The 16,377-nt window shown below is 37.3% G+C and overlaps 1 protein-coding gene and 1 non-coding gene across 17 annotated transcripts in view; one reads left to right on the top strand and one right to left on the bottom strand.

Annotated features, from left to right (window-relative positions):
• LOC129567085 (voltage-dependent L-type calcium channel subunit beta-2) overlaps positions 1 to 16,377 on the top strand; it is a 77,824-nt gene that overhangs the window by 52,172 nt on the left and 9,275 nt on the right. For 4 of the 16 annotated variants that reach the window (XM_055443653.1, XM_055443647.1, XM_055443655.1 and 1 more), the window contains exons 1-3: positions 9,483 to 10,305; positions 14,859 to 15,239; positions 15,550 to 15,666. In XM_055443653.1, coding sequence (XP_055299628.1) covers positions 15,117 to 15,239; positions 15,550 to 15,666 — 240 coding nt within the window. In that variant the 5' untranslated portion in view covers positions 9,483 to 10,305; positions 14,859 to 15,116. Of the gene's footprint in view, positions 1 to 8,247; positions 9,385 to 9,479; positions 10,306 to 10,408; positions 10,464 to 13,972; positions 13,999 to 14,858; positions 15,240 to 15,549; positions 15,667 to 16,377 lie in introns of those variants that run through there. The other 12 variants (XR_008687817.1, XR_008687818.1, XR_008687816.1 and 9 more) reach the window with 8 other exon arrangements.
• Trnan-guu (transfer RNA asparagine (anticodon GUU)) lies at positions 6,150 to 6,223 on the bottom strand. The gene has a single exon. It is a non-coding gene; the product is annotated as a tRNA-Asn (tRNA).

The following is a 16,377-nucleotide window of genomic DNA, read 5'->3' as shown; positions in this document are numbered from 1 at the left end:
TGAAAAACCAAATTAACTATTGTCTTGGATTTCAAAAAAGTCTTGAATTAAAAGAAAGTCTTGTATCAAAACTCTTCATCCTTAGCAACAATTTACGCTTGGAACCATCGCATATTGAAAATATGCTCACGATATAGCAAACGCGCAAAATAGTGATAATGATATTTTAATTATCCAATTTATTAAACCTGACAAGTAATTAGTCTACTGAAAATTATATCCGCTGTGAATTTTTCGTTTGCTGGAAAATGGCAATAAAATTAATCTGTCGATTTAGTGGATACTGGAAATAAAAAAATCGCAAGTGGTTTTGATTTGGTGTGCGAATTACAGGCGCGGATATAAAATGTGCAACTCAGCGAATATTAAGTGCTGAAATTAGCTTGACTCATTTTAATCGTCGAAAACATTCCAGAAAATTCGCAATGCGATTTCTCGTTGCGTAGCACAAACACTTCAAATCCGTCCGTCGTCATCGTTGTCGCCGCCCGCAATCACCATCGCCGCTGATAAGAAAACCGACAAAATGTGCATTCAAACATACATATCGCTATGCCGAAATGCCAACATGTAAATTTCCGAATACAGTGCGGGCCTGTGCGCGTATATATCTGCTCGATGTTAATTAAAACGAGCGAAAAATTCAAGGTCACGGTCACAATTGGTATTCATTATTTGCAATATATGTACGTATATGCAGAGCCTGGGTTGGTGTGTGCGTCTTTATTTTTTATACACATCGTGTGTTTCTTATTTATTTTTAATGCGTGTTTTCTTCCTTTTTGCTGCTCTTTTCGTTGAAATTGGCCTGGGCGCGGACGCGCACTTTCTGAACCGCCGCACAAGACAAGAACAATATGTATAAATTGTATGGGAATTTATACGTACATTTTTCGTCCATTACATTACGAATTAAAGAAAAAAGAAACCACAAAATTTACTCCTCTCTGTTTGTTTTTCATTTCTTTATTTGAATATACATTTTTGGCAAATGAATCCCAAGTACTTGGTCTTTTTTTTATTTTCTCGTTCAGCTTTGCTTTTGTAAACACGAGTATTGAATTAAATGTCGAGAGCAATAAACCGCACATTTTAAGATGTGCGATTAATCGCACACAGCACATGATTCGGGTACACGATGTGATTAAAACCGTCTTTTTTGGTGTCTCTACTCTTTTCCCTTCCGTTCGACCGCGTACGCTGCTGCTGCTGCTGCTGATCGAACGAGTGAAAGAGTGCGAACAAAGGAGTAAAATGTAAGAAAAAAATGCGCTGGAAAGACGCCACAAGATAGCACACAAGCGAACAGCTCATGTTTAAATAATTCGGCGATTAATTTATTTTCCCACTTTGAATTCTTCTTCTGCACACATACACACACACACACACACACACACACACTCATAAACGACCGACCGATCCTCTCTGTCCCTCTCGCATGTGGTTCAATTTCGTCGATTCGACCACGGGTCGGTCACTCGGCCGCAATTTCAAATGTAAATATATTCGGCGAACGTGCTGAATTAAGTGCTTTTGCATGTGCGCCAAGTGCATCTCCGTTCTCGCAAAATACACATGTAATAAGCGGTAATAAGTGCGGAATAAGTACATTCAATAAACAATCTCGGCATTCTGTGCGCATTTTTACAAGTGACAGCCGACACTATCGTTTCGTTTGATCTCCGTGCTGTTCTCCGCAAAACGATGTGCGCGTGCATCAACAAGCAATTTACTGCGTATGTAAGCAAAAAACACACCGAGAGGGAGAGAGAGAGAGAGAGAGAGAGAGAGAGAGAGAATGTTGAATTGCTGTTGAAAATGTGCGTGGTCCGATGTTTACCATTTCGTTTGGCCATTTTCTTAATGATTCGTTGCAATTGTTTTGCATTCAATTAGAATAATTTTCATAAACTCGCCAATATATTTTAATGCGCACAATGCTGACTTCCTTTCCATTTACAATAATAATAAATATTTTGAATGAAGCAGCGAACAAAAACAGTGATTGAAACACTCAAACATTTTTGTAACATATCAACTGAAGAAAAATGCTATCTTCACCGAAAAGAAAAGAGTTGAAACGATTGCAATAAATAAAACGTAATCATTTCGGAAACAAAAGCCGAAACGAACGCACGAGACAGAGAGAGACAGAGCGAGAGAGTGAAAAAAAGCATAACACAAAATTAAATAACCAAACCCATTGCATTTTTGTGCTGAGCTTAGACAATAGAAACATGGGGCAGATGTTACGTGCGCATCAGCACAATTTAAATGATTCACGAGTCTGGCTTCGGCCATCGTCTAATACGCAACAACAATATTCTAACAACATGTGTGTGCTTTGCCAAAGAGTGTTTCGGCTTGTCCGTTCTTGTCTGTTGTCGACTGCATTAATCGCAGTATCCCGAATCGATCGTTGATTTTTGTTTACATGAACCGAACACCGATTGTTGTACGAGAGACCAGAAAGAGTGAAAAAACACATTGATAAAAAAAAATACTGAAATTTCGTAAAAAATTTTGAAATAATGCGCGTGCTGCCTACCGGTTGTTGTGGCTACACAACGTTTGTGTGTGCCAGGAGTAAGAGATAGTGCACGAGTTGTTTGCCAGGTTCATATTAAATTTCTATAGCGGCAATAAATTGCAATTTGCCACATTTAAGTCCTGCGGACATACGAAAAAAAACAACAACACCGGCAATGTCAAACCAAGCGCACAGGAAATTGCTCACTGAGAACAGCAATCGACGAACCGAACTCTCAAACGAATGCAAAATATGAACTTGACGTACAAAAACTCGAACTACCCTAATGAGGTAGATAAATAAAATTACAATGACATCAAACAACTTGCTGCATTTTGTTTCACGATTTACAATCCACCAATCACCATATCAATCAATTAATTCAGTGGCTCTAGAGCTCTATGTGTCTCTTTCGACTTGCAATTTCTCAGAACGCCCAGTGCATTTTGTTCTCGATTATTATGAAATTGTGACATCACGACAAAGAAGCAAATGAAAGCGATTCCATTTCATCAGAGGCGTCATTACGGATTTTTTTTTCGTTTGTCTCGCATTGAGTTCATGTATTTCATCATAATTTTCCACTGTGCGTGCGTATTTTCTTTTCTCGCCTCCTTGATTGAATAAAGTGAGAGTGAAAGGAATGGCGCGCACGCGGACGCATCAAGTCGATTTGCAGCGTATATTGTCATTTGCCGTGCTCTCGAACAGCTCGTCGAAAATTTATTGCCCGTGTTTTAATAACAATTCATATCGAAATGAGCGGAGAGAGAAAAAAAAGAGAAATTAATAAATCTTTCAAGAAGAATAAAATTTAGACGGGTTTGTGTTGGTGCGAGTGTTTGTGAATGCGAGCACGGCTGTGTTGTGTATGTGTGCTTTGGATTACCCATGTTCACTTTCATCATTTTACGTCGTTAATTTTTCCAACGAATGAAAGAGAGAAAAAAAAACACTTTTCTATCATTTTCATTTTAAGAGAAATTTTTCGTTTGGTATTTTTAAAAATACTCTATCGCTGCTGTTGCGATGATTACGCTCGCGCTCAACGTGGAAAATATATTATTATTTCGTGTAATGCTACCATCAAACGAGAGAACTACACATCGCTACGATGTCCCAGTGCATTAAATAACTGGCTTTGATTATAAAATATGTATTTTTTTGTTTGTGAGTCGCACCACACCAACGGTATTTTCAGCATTTTTCGGAGGCAGAGCAAAAATAAATATATATGTGAGTGATGGTACAAAGCCGTACAAATCGACAAGATGCGCTGATTTAGTTCAAAAACTACTTTAATGCCGATTTGTAGTTCGTCCATTCGCTTTTTGGATGGAGGAAGAGCGAGAAAGGGAGAGAAAAAGAGAGAGGGAGAGAATTTTTCTTTAATGAAAGTGAGATTCACCTCGAGGTGAAGGAATATGAGAGAATGAATTTTCATAGTGACTTTTGTATGTCATTCGGGTATCGTAGAATCATATTCAACGATATCAAAAATGCACGAATTTCTCTGAACATTTTCAAATTATGTCAGTAAAAACAAACGAAGGAATGAGTGAACTGAGCATTTCCCACTGCATCGCCGTGTGTTTTTCATGAAAATTCTCATCTTTCATTCGAGAGCAGCATTGTCGTAATCCGTCAACTTTATAATATGCACGATATTGAATCACGTGTGGCTCTTCCTCGTTCTCTTCGTTAGTTTTATAATGATATTGTGTGAAACAGAGCAGAATTTTAATTCATTTCAGTGAAAACCTGAGACAAACACATGCAAACAAAAAAAAACAAAAAAAACTTGCCTTCACCTCGCATTTATTTTAAGAATATTTCTCTAAATCAAGTGGAAATTTGAAGCAAATGTCATGGAGCCAGCCAACATTGTTTCATAGTGAGTTTTTTTTTTTCATTCCAATGGCTTGATGGAAAATTGCTATAAATATTTGTTGTTGTTGTTTTTTTTCGTTAGATTTATTTATTATCACAGTGATTGCGTGTGTTTGTCACTTTGCGTCGCTTACGAAATAAACGAATTTTTTCGACTTTGAAACGATTAAACATCATTTGGGTATTTTTCCAACATGTTTTCATCGTCGCTCTCTTTGCACTCGACACCTAATGCGAGGCACGGTGTAATAAAAATCTTCGATGGCGCGCGCGATCGCGTCCACCAAACACGAGAAGTGAGTGTGAGACAGAGCACACGCATCCCGATTTTCATTATATTTGTTGAACGACAGAGCATCGCCATATTTTCTAAATGGAAACAATTTCGAATCCACTTTATAAAATCTAAATGATTACCACGAGTGTATTTCGTTCCGTTTAAATCGTTCTCACTCTATTTCTTGTTTTAAATTCCATTCGAGATCGTACATAGCTCCGATTTTGCTGCCACATTTTCACTTTAACGTATTACTATCGCTTAAATTTTCGTTTTTAGTGAACAAAAAAAATGCGGTGATTAAAATTATAAACACCATGCACCCACATACAATACACTACAAACCAAATTGGAATCGGATCAGCTTCCTTGCGAGCATACATAGATGAGTCAGTTAGTTGACAAAAATAACAATAGGAAATTGATATTGAACAAAAGTAGAGACGCACATTTCGGAAGAAAAAGAATTAGGACTCACGTTTGATGTTTTTTTTTTGTATTTAGGTTTATAATGTTATCTCCATTCTTTGGAAAGTATGTTAATTGAATTTATTAGACATTTCACGTTAATTCAAACGAATCGTAAAAAAAATTGAAATGACTCTTCTTCTAATTCACATGGCTGATGTGATTTCAATAGATGTTTTTTGCTATCGAAAGAAGTAAAAAGAAAGTAACAAGCAACAGCATCACATGGAATCATTATTCTTTTTATTTCTATTGTTGTTAAACTATTTGAGAACTGCAACGAATAGTCAAGAGAGTTTCCGATCGTCAAGAGATCAAAAATCTTGATATCACCATCAACAGATATTCTTGAGGATTCGTAGCGCTAAAAATAACAATTTCAAAAAGTAAAAAAATGACTTTGGATTATAATTCCACAGTTTTTTCAAAATTTTCAAATTCAAATTTCGCAATGAATGGCCATTTGTTAATCTTTTGTTTACGTTGTTTCGATGATTTATTGCGATTTTTTAACTGTGCCTCGTAAAGTCCGTTTTGTCAGCAAAAAAATCAAATAAAAGGCTAAAAACAGCTGAAGCATGAGGAACCGCGAAAAAACCAAAACAGTTGTTCAATCAAATAAACGTAGTGTCATCGTGTTTGACAATATTATAGTTTTAGTCAATTTAATTTTACCAACGAAAACACAAAATCTTCGACGCGAACAGAAGATTTGCGGAGAATTCACACTTTCGACTTTCAACCATAACTTGAAATGAATCTTTAATCTTAAATATTAAAATGGAGTCGGATTGGCTAGTTATGAATAAAATATTCCATTCAAAAATAAAGAATGTATCCAAAAAATAATTGTCGTCTATCCGTTCGATCAAAAAATGAAAATTTTAATTGAAAAAAAAAAAAAAATATTTCGAGCAAAAAGAATTAGTTCATTCAAAATGATCTAAAAACATTCCCAAACGAAGGAAAAAATAAAAAAAAAATCGCCACCGGGTGGAATCGAACCACCAACCTTTCGGTTAACAGCCGAACGCGCTAACCAATTGCGCCACGGAGGCTATGATTCAGAACACTGCTATTCTAATGCGAAAGCAGTTAGTGGTGTGAATCATGCATACGTTTGAGACAAAAAAAAACCCTGTATCGAAGTTTCAATGCAACTCTTCATCATCTATAGAAATGTGTGTGTTATCACGTGATGATGGTTCTTCAAATCATAGAAACTCTATAAAAGAATGAATCATCTAGTTTCGACGAGTTTTTATGTAACAAAAAGGAAGGGTAGTTTTTATATGCAACGAAAATATATTAAATTGATAGTAAGAAAAGGCATATTGAAATGAGTGCACTTAAATGTATACCGCCGTAAAAATGGTTCATTTCCTCCAAAAATAACTTATAAACGGTCCCTCACTTGGCGTAAGTATAAACTTCAAACGATACTCGATTCACATTCAGATACAGAGATTCAGTGCAATTTATTGCTTGTTTGTCTTGAAATTCGGCATTGAGCAATGATTTTTTTGTTCGTTTTCAGTTCTCAGTCGGCGTTTCGGGGCAAAAGAAGTGCATTTACTTCGATTTTATTGGCTTGCTAAAAGTTGCGTGTCATGTTGTAAAAAAAATTGAATAAACACTTACAATTTGTTCATATACCTGCTCTGCATTGAAACTATGAAGAGCAACAAAAAAACGACTCTACTTACCTGGCTTTTGTTTTGTGTGCACTTTAAAAGGCTGTAAATGGATTTTTTCCACAGAAAAAAGGCAATATGAGATGTTGCAAGTACACAAATGCATTGTATTTATATTTAGAGCAATGTGTGGCAATGCGGCTAATGATGAACAAAAGCTACAAAAGTGAAGAAAAGTCGGCGAATGGAAGATGTGAATGGCACCAGTGTAATAAAACACACGTACGGGATTGTAGCGGTTTATTTGTTCATATTTCAGAGTTAGAGTGCATCGAATTATGGATAATGCATATTTTTGAGGTATTTAACAACGCCCCGTGCTCTGAACCTATTCTACTGCAAAGAAATCGAATTAAATAAATGCCGAGTCATTAAATGCCGTGTGTGTGTGTGCTGTGGCAAGCAAAAAAGTGGCAACTCATTCCTTTTATCTTCTATTAAATGATTTCGCATGTGCACTTTATCCACACAGAACAATGGCAAAAAAAGAGAAACGAAACAATGCCATTGCAATTGGATTTGACTTTGCACTTTCAAGACTTTTCCAAGTAATTATACGTTCTTTTCAATGCGTAAATGTATTTTTTATTAAGGTAAAAGAAATCAATTTCATGTACGATTTAAAGCGCCACTAAATTGAGCACTTATAGATGTGTACACATTTCTTCCTTCTTTATTTCTTCGGTTCTTTGATATTGCCATTCATTTTTGGTGCATCCTGAATGTAGGCAAATGCGATTTTTCGATTCGAACATCGGCCATCTACCGGCGAATGGATACACTAAATCTCGATGAATCAGTAGATGAGCACAGATGTTTCGGTAGTCCTTATTCGCTCTAATATCTTCCGCTTGACCTATCGAAATACACACCATCGTTTTTACAAAAAATAGCTCAAACAACGCGAGATTTCAATAGACGTTAATGATGTGTTGAGAGAATTTTCACGTGCATTCCAAGAGAGCAGACACAAAACGTGATGATTTCAAATGACTAACGTTTTGTATACGGCGAAGCCACCGTCAAAGTCATTGAAAACAAATAAACTCTTGTGACTGCTTTATATTCCCATCAAAATTCGTTCATTAAGCGGCTACACGCTACGGACTGATCGAACGGGCAAAGTGAGTGATTGATGTTGAACGCACGCAGGCGAGTGAGTTCGCACGGTTTGAGATATAGCCACTTTGGCGTGTACTAGTACACAGAGTATCAAATTAAGTGTGTCGTAAAGCGCGGCACATTTGCGAATTTCATAGCAAAACAAAAAATAAAACGGAACATGTCACAGGAGATCCTCTCGTGCGCACGGCTTTTGACGAGCGACAACGAGTGTTTGAACTACTTGAGGCCGAATACATTCTATTGTCGATCTGAACATTGCGATCAGTCAATGAAAGAGCGGATCGGTCGAATAGATGAGTTTGTTTGACTCTCTCGAGAGCGAACTAGATTCGCAATTTTCCCCCGATCTTGATACAACACAAAATACGTATAGGATAGGCCATATGGCATCGCATGCACCGTGTGTAACCATTTAATTCCGTATGCCGAATAAATTAGTTGGTTTCGTTACAAATATTTATATTGTGTGTGCTCTCTACGCCAAGAGAGAGAGAGAGAGAGAGAGAGAGCGAGAGCGAGAGCAAAAAAAGAAAGAAGCAAAATCAACGCGAAACGACACAAACGAAACCAATTTTATTTTTAAATTCGATTCTAGTGCTTATTATTGTCGCTATCGCAGCAGTCGCAGTGGCTATTCTAGCTACCGTAGCCGCTGTCGTAGTTGTTGTTGTCTTTGTAGTCGATTTCAATTAAAAGCCCAATTCATTCGCGAATTGTTCATTCAATTCAATCTGCGGATAACTCAACTGATAAGTGCCACTGAATTGATTTTATTTGGTTTTCAAAAGCGCAATTTTATTTGGTTTTCATTGGGAGTGTTTATCGAAAGAAAAATAATGCCTAAAATCCGAAGAACATAAATGTGTACGTAAAAATTATGTAAATAAAAACCGATTGACACTAGAAAAAACTCGATTCTTTCTGCTTTTGTTCATTGTTCTCGGTAATAGTGTCAATAATTAGCCGTGAAAAATGTGCTCACTGTGAATTGATGGCCATGATTGTGATGAATTGATGGCCATGCTAGATTCGGTGATTCATAATAAAGAAAAAAATGTCTCGTCTTGATTGATCCACCTAATTTGATTTGTGCAGCTTGTGTTGAAGTATGCATTTGAAAAATTGTTATTTTGAACAGCGCCGTTAGTATGATTGTGTCGTTTGCCGTGTGGCCAGTGTAACATCGATTCAAAATAAATCAACTGCCGAGAAAATTTCAGTCTAGACATTGTGGCCTACATTTGCCTGCATAAGCACATACACACACTTCAACACTGCGGTTGGCTGGCGGTGGCTGCAGCTGCAGTTTATGAACAGTAACTATGAAAAAAAATCAACGATCAACACCACGGCATGTGGCAATTAAGCCACATTTTCTTCGAATCGGCACCAATCGAAGGGTTCGTATACAAATTGCTTTCATTCAATTCGCAAAACTAATCAATCCATTCCGCGAGATCAAACGAAATCGAGAAAATATCTTAAACCCATTCAACGATGATGCCGAGCTTTGAAATTGTAAACACAAATGGTGCGCTCACTAACACTTGTGAATCAGACTCGGACGAAAAGCGGTGGATCATCGAAAAAAATGACTATTTAAACAAACAAAAAAGTGGAAACATTGAAACAAAATTTCGGTTGAAGTGTGGAGTAAATTCCTCAATGTTATTTATGAAACGACGGTATGAACCGTGCAGTGGCGACATCTCTATCGTTTTTCACGAAAATTGTGGAAACAATCTATTGTGCACGGGGCTACCAATCGACACAAACCGAATTTTCCTCGTCTGTTGACGTCGTCGCATTTTCCATATTCTCTCAGTCATATCGCAGGAAAAACACAACAACATTGACACCCATACGCCAAAGTAATGCCATACACCAGTTGTTCGCATACATACACGTACAAAATACACGAAAATACATTCATACGCACGCACTCTCTGCATGCGATCCACTCACTCACACATACACAGCGAATGAGAAAGAGACGAGCACACCTCAACAACGGCAACGATAGCGCAATGAACGACATTCAAACACAAGAGAGACATTTTCCAACGCATATATCGCATCGCCTCACACTAATACCATCACGCACACACATACATCCATACGACACACAAAAAGACCCCATCGCCTCTGTGTTGGAGCGTACAAAAATGAATAATACACTACCGCAGATGAAAATTCCTATTGGTTGAACGAGAGTGAAAAATAATCTATTACAAACCAAGTGCTTTGAAAGTGTTGCTACGAACATCATCGAAATTTAAATTGAAATTTTCTTTTTGTTTTCTCTCTCGTCCAACGTCTAAGTATATAACAATGAATTTGCATTTTTATTAAGTGTTCTTTTTTCATTTTGGTGTAAATTAAATTGTGTTCGTAATTTTTGACGTGTGAAAGGATTCAAAGAGTTTTTTTTCTCTTCTCTCTATTCGTTTGGAGAATAAATTTGTGTGGATGTCGTTTGGTTTGTGCATATGCAAAGGTTTTAGGTTTTATTGTGCGTGAAAGTGCAGTAGGAAATGAAAAGATTGGTGTCCATCTCATCGAAATTCGATCACATTGCACGGAAAATGTATTTCAATGGGCAAAATTTTAGAAAATTTAATGGAAGCTTGTCCTATATTTGGACAATTTCATGAAATACTGTACCATCGCTCAACGATAATATGTGCGAATAGACATTATTTTCTGTTTCATTCCATCGATGAGCTTTTTTTCCCATTCGTTCGTTTGAAGTATCTGCATAGGAGTGTTTTTTTTTTCAGTTTTTGATGTCGACCGAAGAAAAAAAAACAATGTGTTTGTTGCGAAGTAACACCTGAAATTAAAGTGAATGTATCTTATGCGCCTGGATTGAAAGTGTGAAAAGAAAGAAGAAGAACAAAAAACGAAATGAACAATGAAATTTCGACATTTTGGTGGAAAATAATAAAACGAACAAAACCTCAAAACGCAAGCATTCAAATAGAACCTATTGATTTTCCAATCATTTTTTTTTCTTTCGCTCGACGATTTTTATTCTGTGTTGTGAATTGTCTTTCGCCACTTGATGCGAATTCAAATGTGTGTTTGTGTGCTTATTGACTTAATTCGATTGATTGAATTTGTAACCGAGAAAGAAAAAGAGAGAAAGAGCATGACATACTCATCGAGCCAATCCATCTTACTTCCACTGCACACCATTGCACTTTTGCGTTTGGCAAAAGCGAACACAGCTTTGGTGGCGTATCAAAGCAAACAACGAAATTAACATGAAATTTCATCGAAAAATTGAGTTAAGGGAACTTCCGCTGCGGTTGCAGTAATAACATTTTTCACTTTAATTTACTGCACAAAAGAAGAGTGGAAGAGAGAGAGAGAGAGAGTTATAGAATAAGAAAGAAGGAAGAAAGAAAGGGACAAAGTGAAAGTTACGAGATAAGGCAAACAAAGCACTGCATATTTGATGACACATCACTGTCATGATAGACACTGAAAATCTCAGCAGCATCAAGACATAATGATAGCGTTCGACGTAATTCTCATCTCTGATTTATTATTGATTGAGCTTGTGTGTGTGTGTGTGTAAAAAGCGCTTCAAACCGCATAAGTCATCAGCCATAAAATGCTTGACATTTCTTTGCAGTGCATACATAGTTGGTACTTGCACATCGTCACATCGTTTTACATCGCCACATGGAATCATAAAGTGGCTGGTTACGACGTATTGTGTATGGGTGTGTGCATATCGGTGTCGGTGTCGGTGTGTGAGCCGTGGATAATAAAAGTATTGGGTTCGTGTGTCAAATCAATTGAACAAAGGATGAAAATTTAAAAAAGGAGTGTCGCATATCGTCACGTGCATATTCTATTTGCACTCCGATCATTTTAATCAAGGACCGAACCATATCTCATTGCTGTCATTCACTGACGCGCGTGAACTCATTCATTGGTAATGAAATTATCATTGCGCTCAATCTTTGATGTGTTTCCCACATTTTTCGGTGGGTTTACACAGAAGATTGACATTGAAATTGATTTTCAATCAAACGAATTCCCACGCCAGAGCTGGAGGATAATAGAATCAATTACGTCAATGGAGCAAGTGCGCCAACAAGCGTTCCACATTGATTAAATCAACTCATTCTCACTCTCTCTCGGGCTGAAATTTCGGCTCAACAAAACGAATGTCCTTTCACTCGACAGCCTTCAAATCACTAGCACCAATTCATTATATATTGAGTTCAAACCGTGTGCTTTTTTAAAGGAATGATAACATAATGCGCCAAACTGACACATTCAAACAAATGATTTTGTGTTTAAACAATGTGTACGCATCTTTCATTATGCGTACACCTTCCATCGAACGAACGAACGAACCAACATACTGAATGAAATGAAACGGGTGAGAAAAAAAACACTACAAACAACAACGGCGACAACTAGTCAATATCCTTTCACTTTCGTCATCCCGTATGGCGACGACGACAACAACAACAACACGGCGACACCGACGACAATGGTGAGATGTGACTGCGATGACTCGATATTCTACCAAACCATTCACAAATTCGACTAGAAAAACAAGCATTGTCATTTCAGTTGAGAATGACCGATACATGTATACAACACGGTGTTAGCACAATATACGATGATGTTTCAAGTTGGAAGTGAGCTCACACATTCTTTGTGTTCGAAAAAATAAAATGATTCAACATCGCAATACAGCAGCGACAAAAAAAAAATTCTGCTTTAATATTTTTCTGAGAAATTGCCAAACAAGAAAAATTGGGGTTTTTTTCGCAGTCGCCAACATGTTTTTCAATCCATTTTTTTTTTCATTCGCAAATCCATTTGGAAATTCATATCCGCAAATGTGTGCTAATTCCAATTTGCTAAACAATGACAAAAAAATACACACATTTCCATTGAAGAAAAAAAAAAGCAACAACCAGAAATTGTCAAGCCTCCAATTCATTATTAGATCCATTTTGATTCTGACGTTTTTCCGATGACAACGACGATGACCACCACTGATTAAAACACGCATTGCAGTGTGTTGTATTGGAGCTACGGAAATAAATTTCATCGTCCGTTTCGCCTTTGGCTCTATATTTGGAGTAATCGTCATTGTTTTAGTTAGCGTTCTAACCTCATTACCGTTTTGAGTGACACTCGTATTTGTGCTTGTGTGTGTGTGTGTGTGTGTATGAGTAAACGATATCCGATGCTATTTACGTATTTTCCTTTCGTTTTGTTTCTTTCGGTTGTTTTTTTTTCCTCGCCCCATGTACAATCTACTTCAACTCTCAATCCATTCATACGGTTCGGTCTGTGAACTTCGCTGACGTCTTATTCATGTAATTAAAAAAAAACTCGAGACCGTGTTTGTTGTGTACCGAAAGAAAATATATACACCCGCGTGCTGCATTAAAACGACTAAAAGTTTTGTGCGTAATCGTAGCATATTCATGAAAAGCCCTGTTTTTTTTTGCCGCACAAAATCACCACGGTTTCAGAATTGAGTGCGTTACTTTTCACATGGCGTCAACATAAAAAAAAACTATGATTGCCATAGATATTGATATGTTATCGAAGTCAACGATAATGGCTTTTAACCACAAAGTTTTCCTACTTTTGGAAGCAATCGTTTAGAAAAGCGAAAGCAATGATAATAAATGTTTATTTTCACACAGCAAAGTCGGTTACAGTGTGGTCGCCTCTGATATGACTTGCGTTAGCGGAAGAAATTTTCGAATGGAAATCGATTCTCACACGAAATTTGGATTTTCACTGTGGAACCGCATTCACATCATTTCATGTGCGTCGAAATAAATACGAGCTGAAATGAAATGAAGAAGAATGCGTTTAAACCAATTGTTTCGGATTTATTTTCAGATGAAAAACACACACAAAGCGCAAAGTGTTGTGAATGTAATAAAGTCATTTCGTTCGTGATCAAATTCAGTGCTCGTCGAAATGGTTCTCAGTTCAATGGATGTGGTGACAACGATGCAAAAGTGAACAAAAAAAAATTAACATGCTTTTTGTTTCGTTTCCATTCTGTGCCAGTGAAAAAATGCACTGAATTATTGGGGCATTCACTTCATTTGTTCAGTCAGTCAGTCAGTTGAAATGCACGAGGCGAAATTGTCCCCACACTCTCCAGCTCGCGTGCTCTCTTTCGCTCTTCTTGAAATTGAAGTGTAACGAATTAAGCTTGAGTTCGTTCATTGCGCTCAGTCTCTCTCTCTTTATCGGTTACAGCAACGAGCTCATTTGTTGCTGAGCGAGATGGAATAGTGGAAAATTAGAGGAGAAAAAAAACCAAATGTTTGAATGTATATTAGATGAAACTATGTATGAGCGATCCGATTGGCATTTCGTCATGCGTCCATATGGTGTGTCTGTGTCTGTCGCTGTGTGTAAGTTTGTGTGCGTTACTGTGCTGTGCTTACAATTTTCTGTTAATAAATGCGGTAATGGCAGTTTTCATGTGTATGCACGAATGTGATGGGTCGAATAATTTGCCCACATTGAGCTCTCTTTTCTATTGTATTAATAGATTTTTTGTGTACACATTGTGAATCGACAGCATGGGAACAATTTCAACGGTTTTTTCGCTCTCTCTCTCTCTCTCTCTCTCTCTCTCTCTTCTGTTCTTGTTTCTGCCGTTGTTACCGTTCCTCATTTGATTTGAAGCTTCTTCAGTGTTTTTGGTTTTGTTTTTGTTTTGAAATATATTTTTTTTCGTTTTCTCGCTGTCATTTTCATCGACAGCCATGTTCTATTTGCGTCGATTTTGCTAATGGTTTCAATTCGAACAGAAGAAGAAAACAAATGCCTATCTCTTTCTAACTCGTTCGTTTTGCATTTTTAGATACTAATTGAATTTGTTCGTGGTAATGTGTCAGAGAATTTATTTCGCGGACAGTAAACGAGTTGTGTGAGAATTTTTTTTTATTGCGGGTCACAAACGAACAAACATACAGTGCGGCGTTGACTGTGACCCCAAAAGTCATCCCGCAAAAAAAAAACAAGACCAACCAAAAAAACAGGAGTAACAATTTTGTGACACAAGTTTTAAAAATTTAACAAAATATCGTCTTACGAAGAAGACTACCGGGCAGATAGGCCCATGGTTCAACGGGCTTCATCTGAAACCCCATCTTTATCGGGGAATAACCGTGAATCATCTCGGATGAACCTCGGAATCGGTTATACAGCTTACCAAGGCGGTTATAACAAACTTTTCACACAGGTTTGTTCCCATCTCTCATCAATCATTCATCTTCCCCATCTTTCTAGCTTACATCACTGTAGAAAAAGTGTCGTACACACAGTGTGCACTTTCAAATCAGCCGGATAATGAACGAATCGATGTCGGTTTATATATTATTGTGGTATACCTTCCGTGATTCGTAAAAGTGATGCTTGTCAAGGGAGAAAAATTGCCATCAAATCCACCGAGATTAAAGCACAACGTTAAAGAAACAAAACCTACTGACACCATTGAATGGTGCATTCTGTTTCCAACGTTTACTAAATTGAATTTATTTTCCATTCAATAGGGTTCAGCGGACTCGAATTATTCGCAGCCTTCGTCCGATCTATCGCTAGATGAGGAAAAAGAATCGCTTCGACGAGAAAAGGAGCGGCAAGCGTTAAGCCAATTGGAGAAAGCACGAGTAAGTTAACACAACAAATCATAATTTCATCAAATGGAAAAATTGTTTCGTTAATAGTGTCGCAAAAGACGATTAAAAATGACATCGTGCATTGGCAAATTCGGTGAAAAAACGAAAATTATTATCGGCAAACACATCGTGGCAACTGCGATGTGTGTAATTTTAATACAATGCTTTCCGAGGCAGAGAAAGATTTCTGCAACGATGTTCCACATTAAGCAATAAGTGTGTACGGTATATTGAAATTCCGTGGTGGCTGTCATTGTCGCATTGTTCTGTCTGTTCAATGCCGTCGTAATGCGTCAAACTAAATAATTTTTATTAGAATAAATTATGTGTTAATGTATAATAATAATTTTTTGTACACGAGTACACACGGCACGTTCGTGTGTAATGCGGTGCGCATTTGTCGGATAAAGCGAACAGCCAACGGTAGCGCGGCAGTGGCAAAGGAAAGGATAAAACATATTCGCATTTATAATACGGATGCGATACAGAGCGCTTCAAAAACAATGCATGCATGAATGTGAATGTAATGTAATAATGTGTACGGTTTTCAACACTGTTCCTTCGACAACACAATGCGTAACTTCTTCTTTTTTTTCGTTCGCTCTCTCCATTTGTTTCAACATTATGGACGATATACCGCCGTGGCATTTCCAAAATACATACACACTCACATACGTACATTTTAATGTTTTCTTATTTTTC

This window comes from Sitodiplosis mosellana, unplaced genomic scaffold (assembly GCF_009176505.1).
Source record: "Sitodiplosis mosellana isolate CC-2019 unplaced genomic scaffold, AAFC_SMos_1.0 Smas_scaffold_5, whole genome shotgun sequence".
Classification (NCBI taxonomy): Eukaryota; Metazoa; Arthropoda; class Insecta; order Diptera; family Cecidomyiidae; genus Sitodiplosis; species Sitodiplosis mosellana.
Note: the sequence above shows the minus strand (reverse complement) of the source record. Positions and strands in the feature narration are given on the sequence as shown.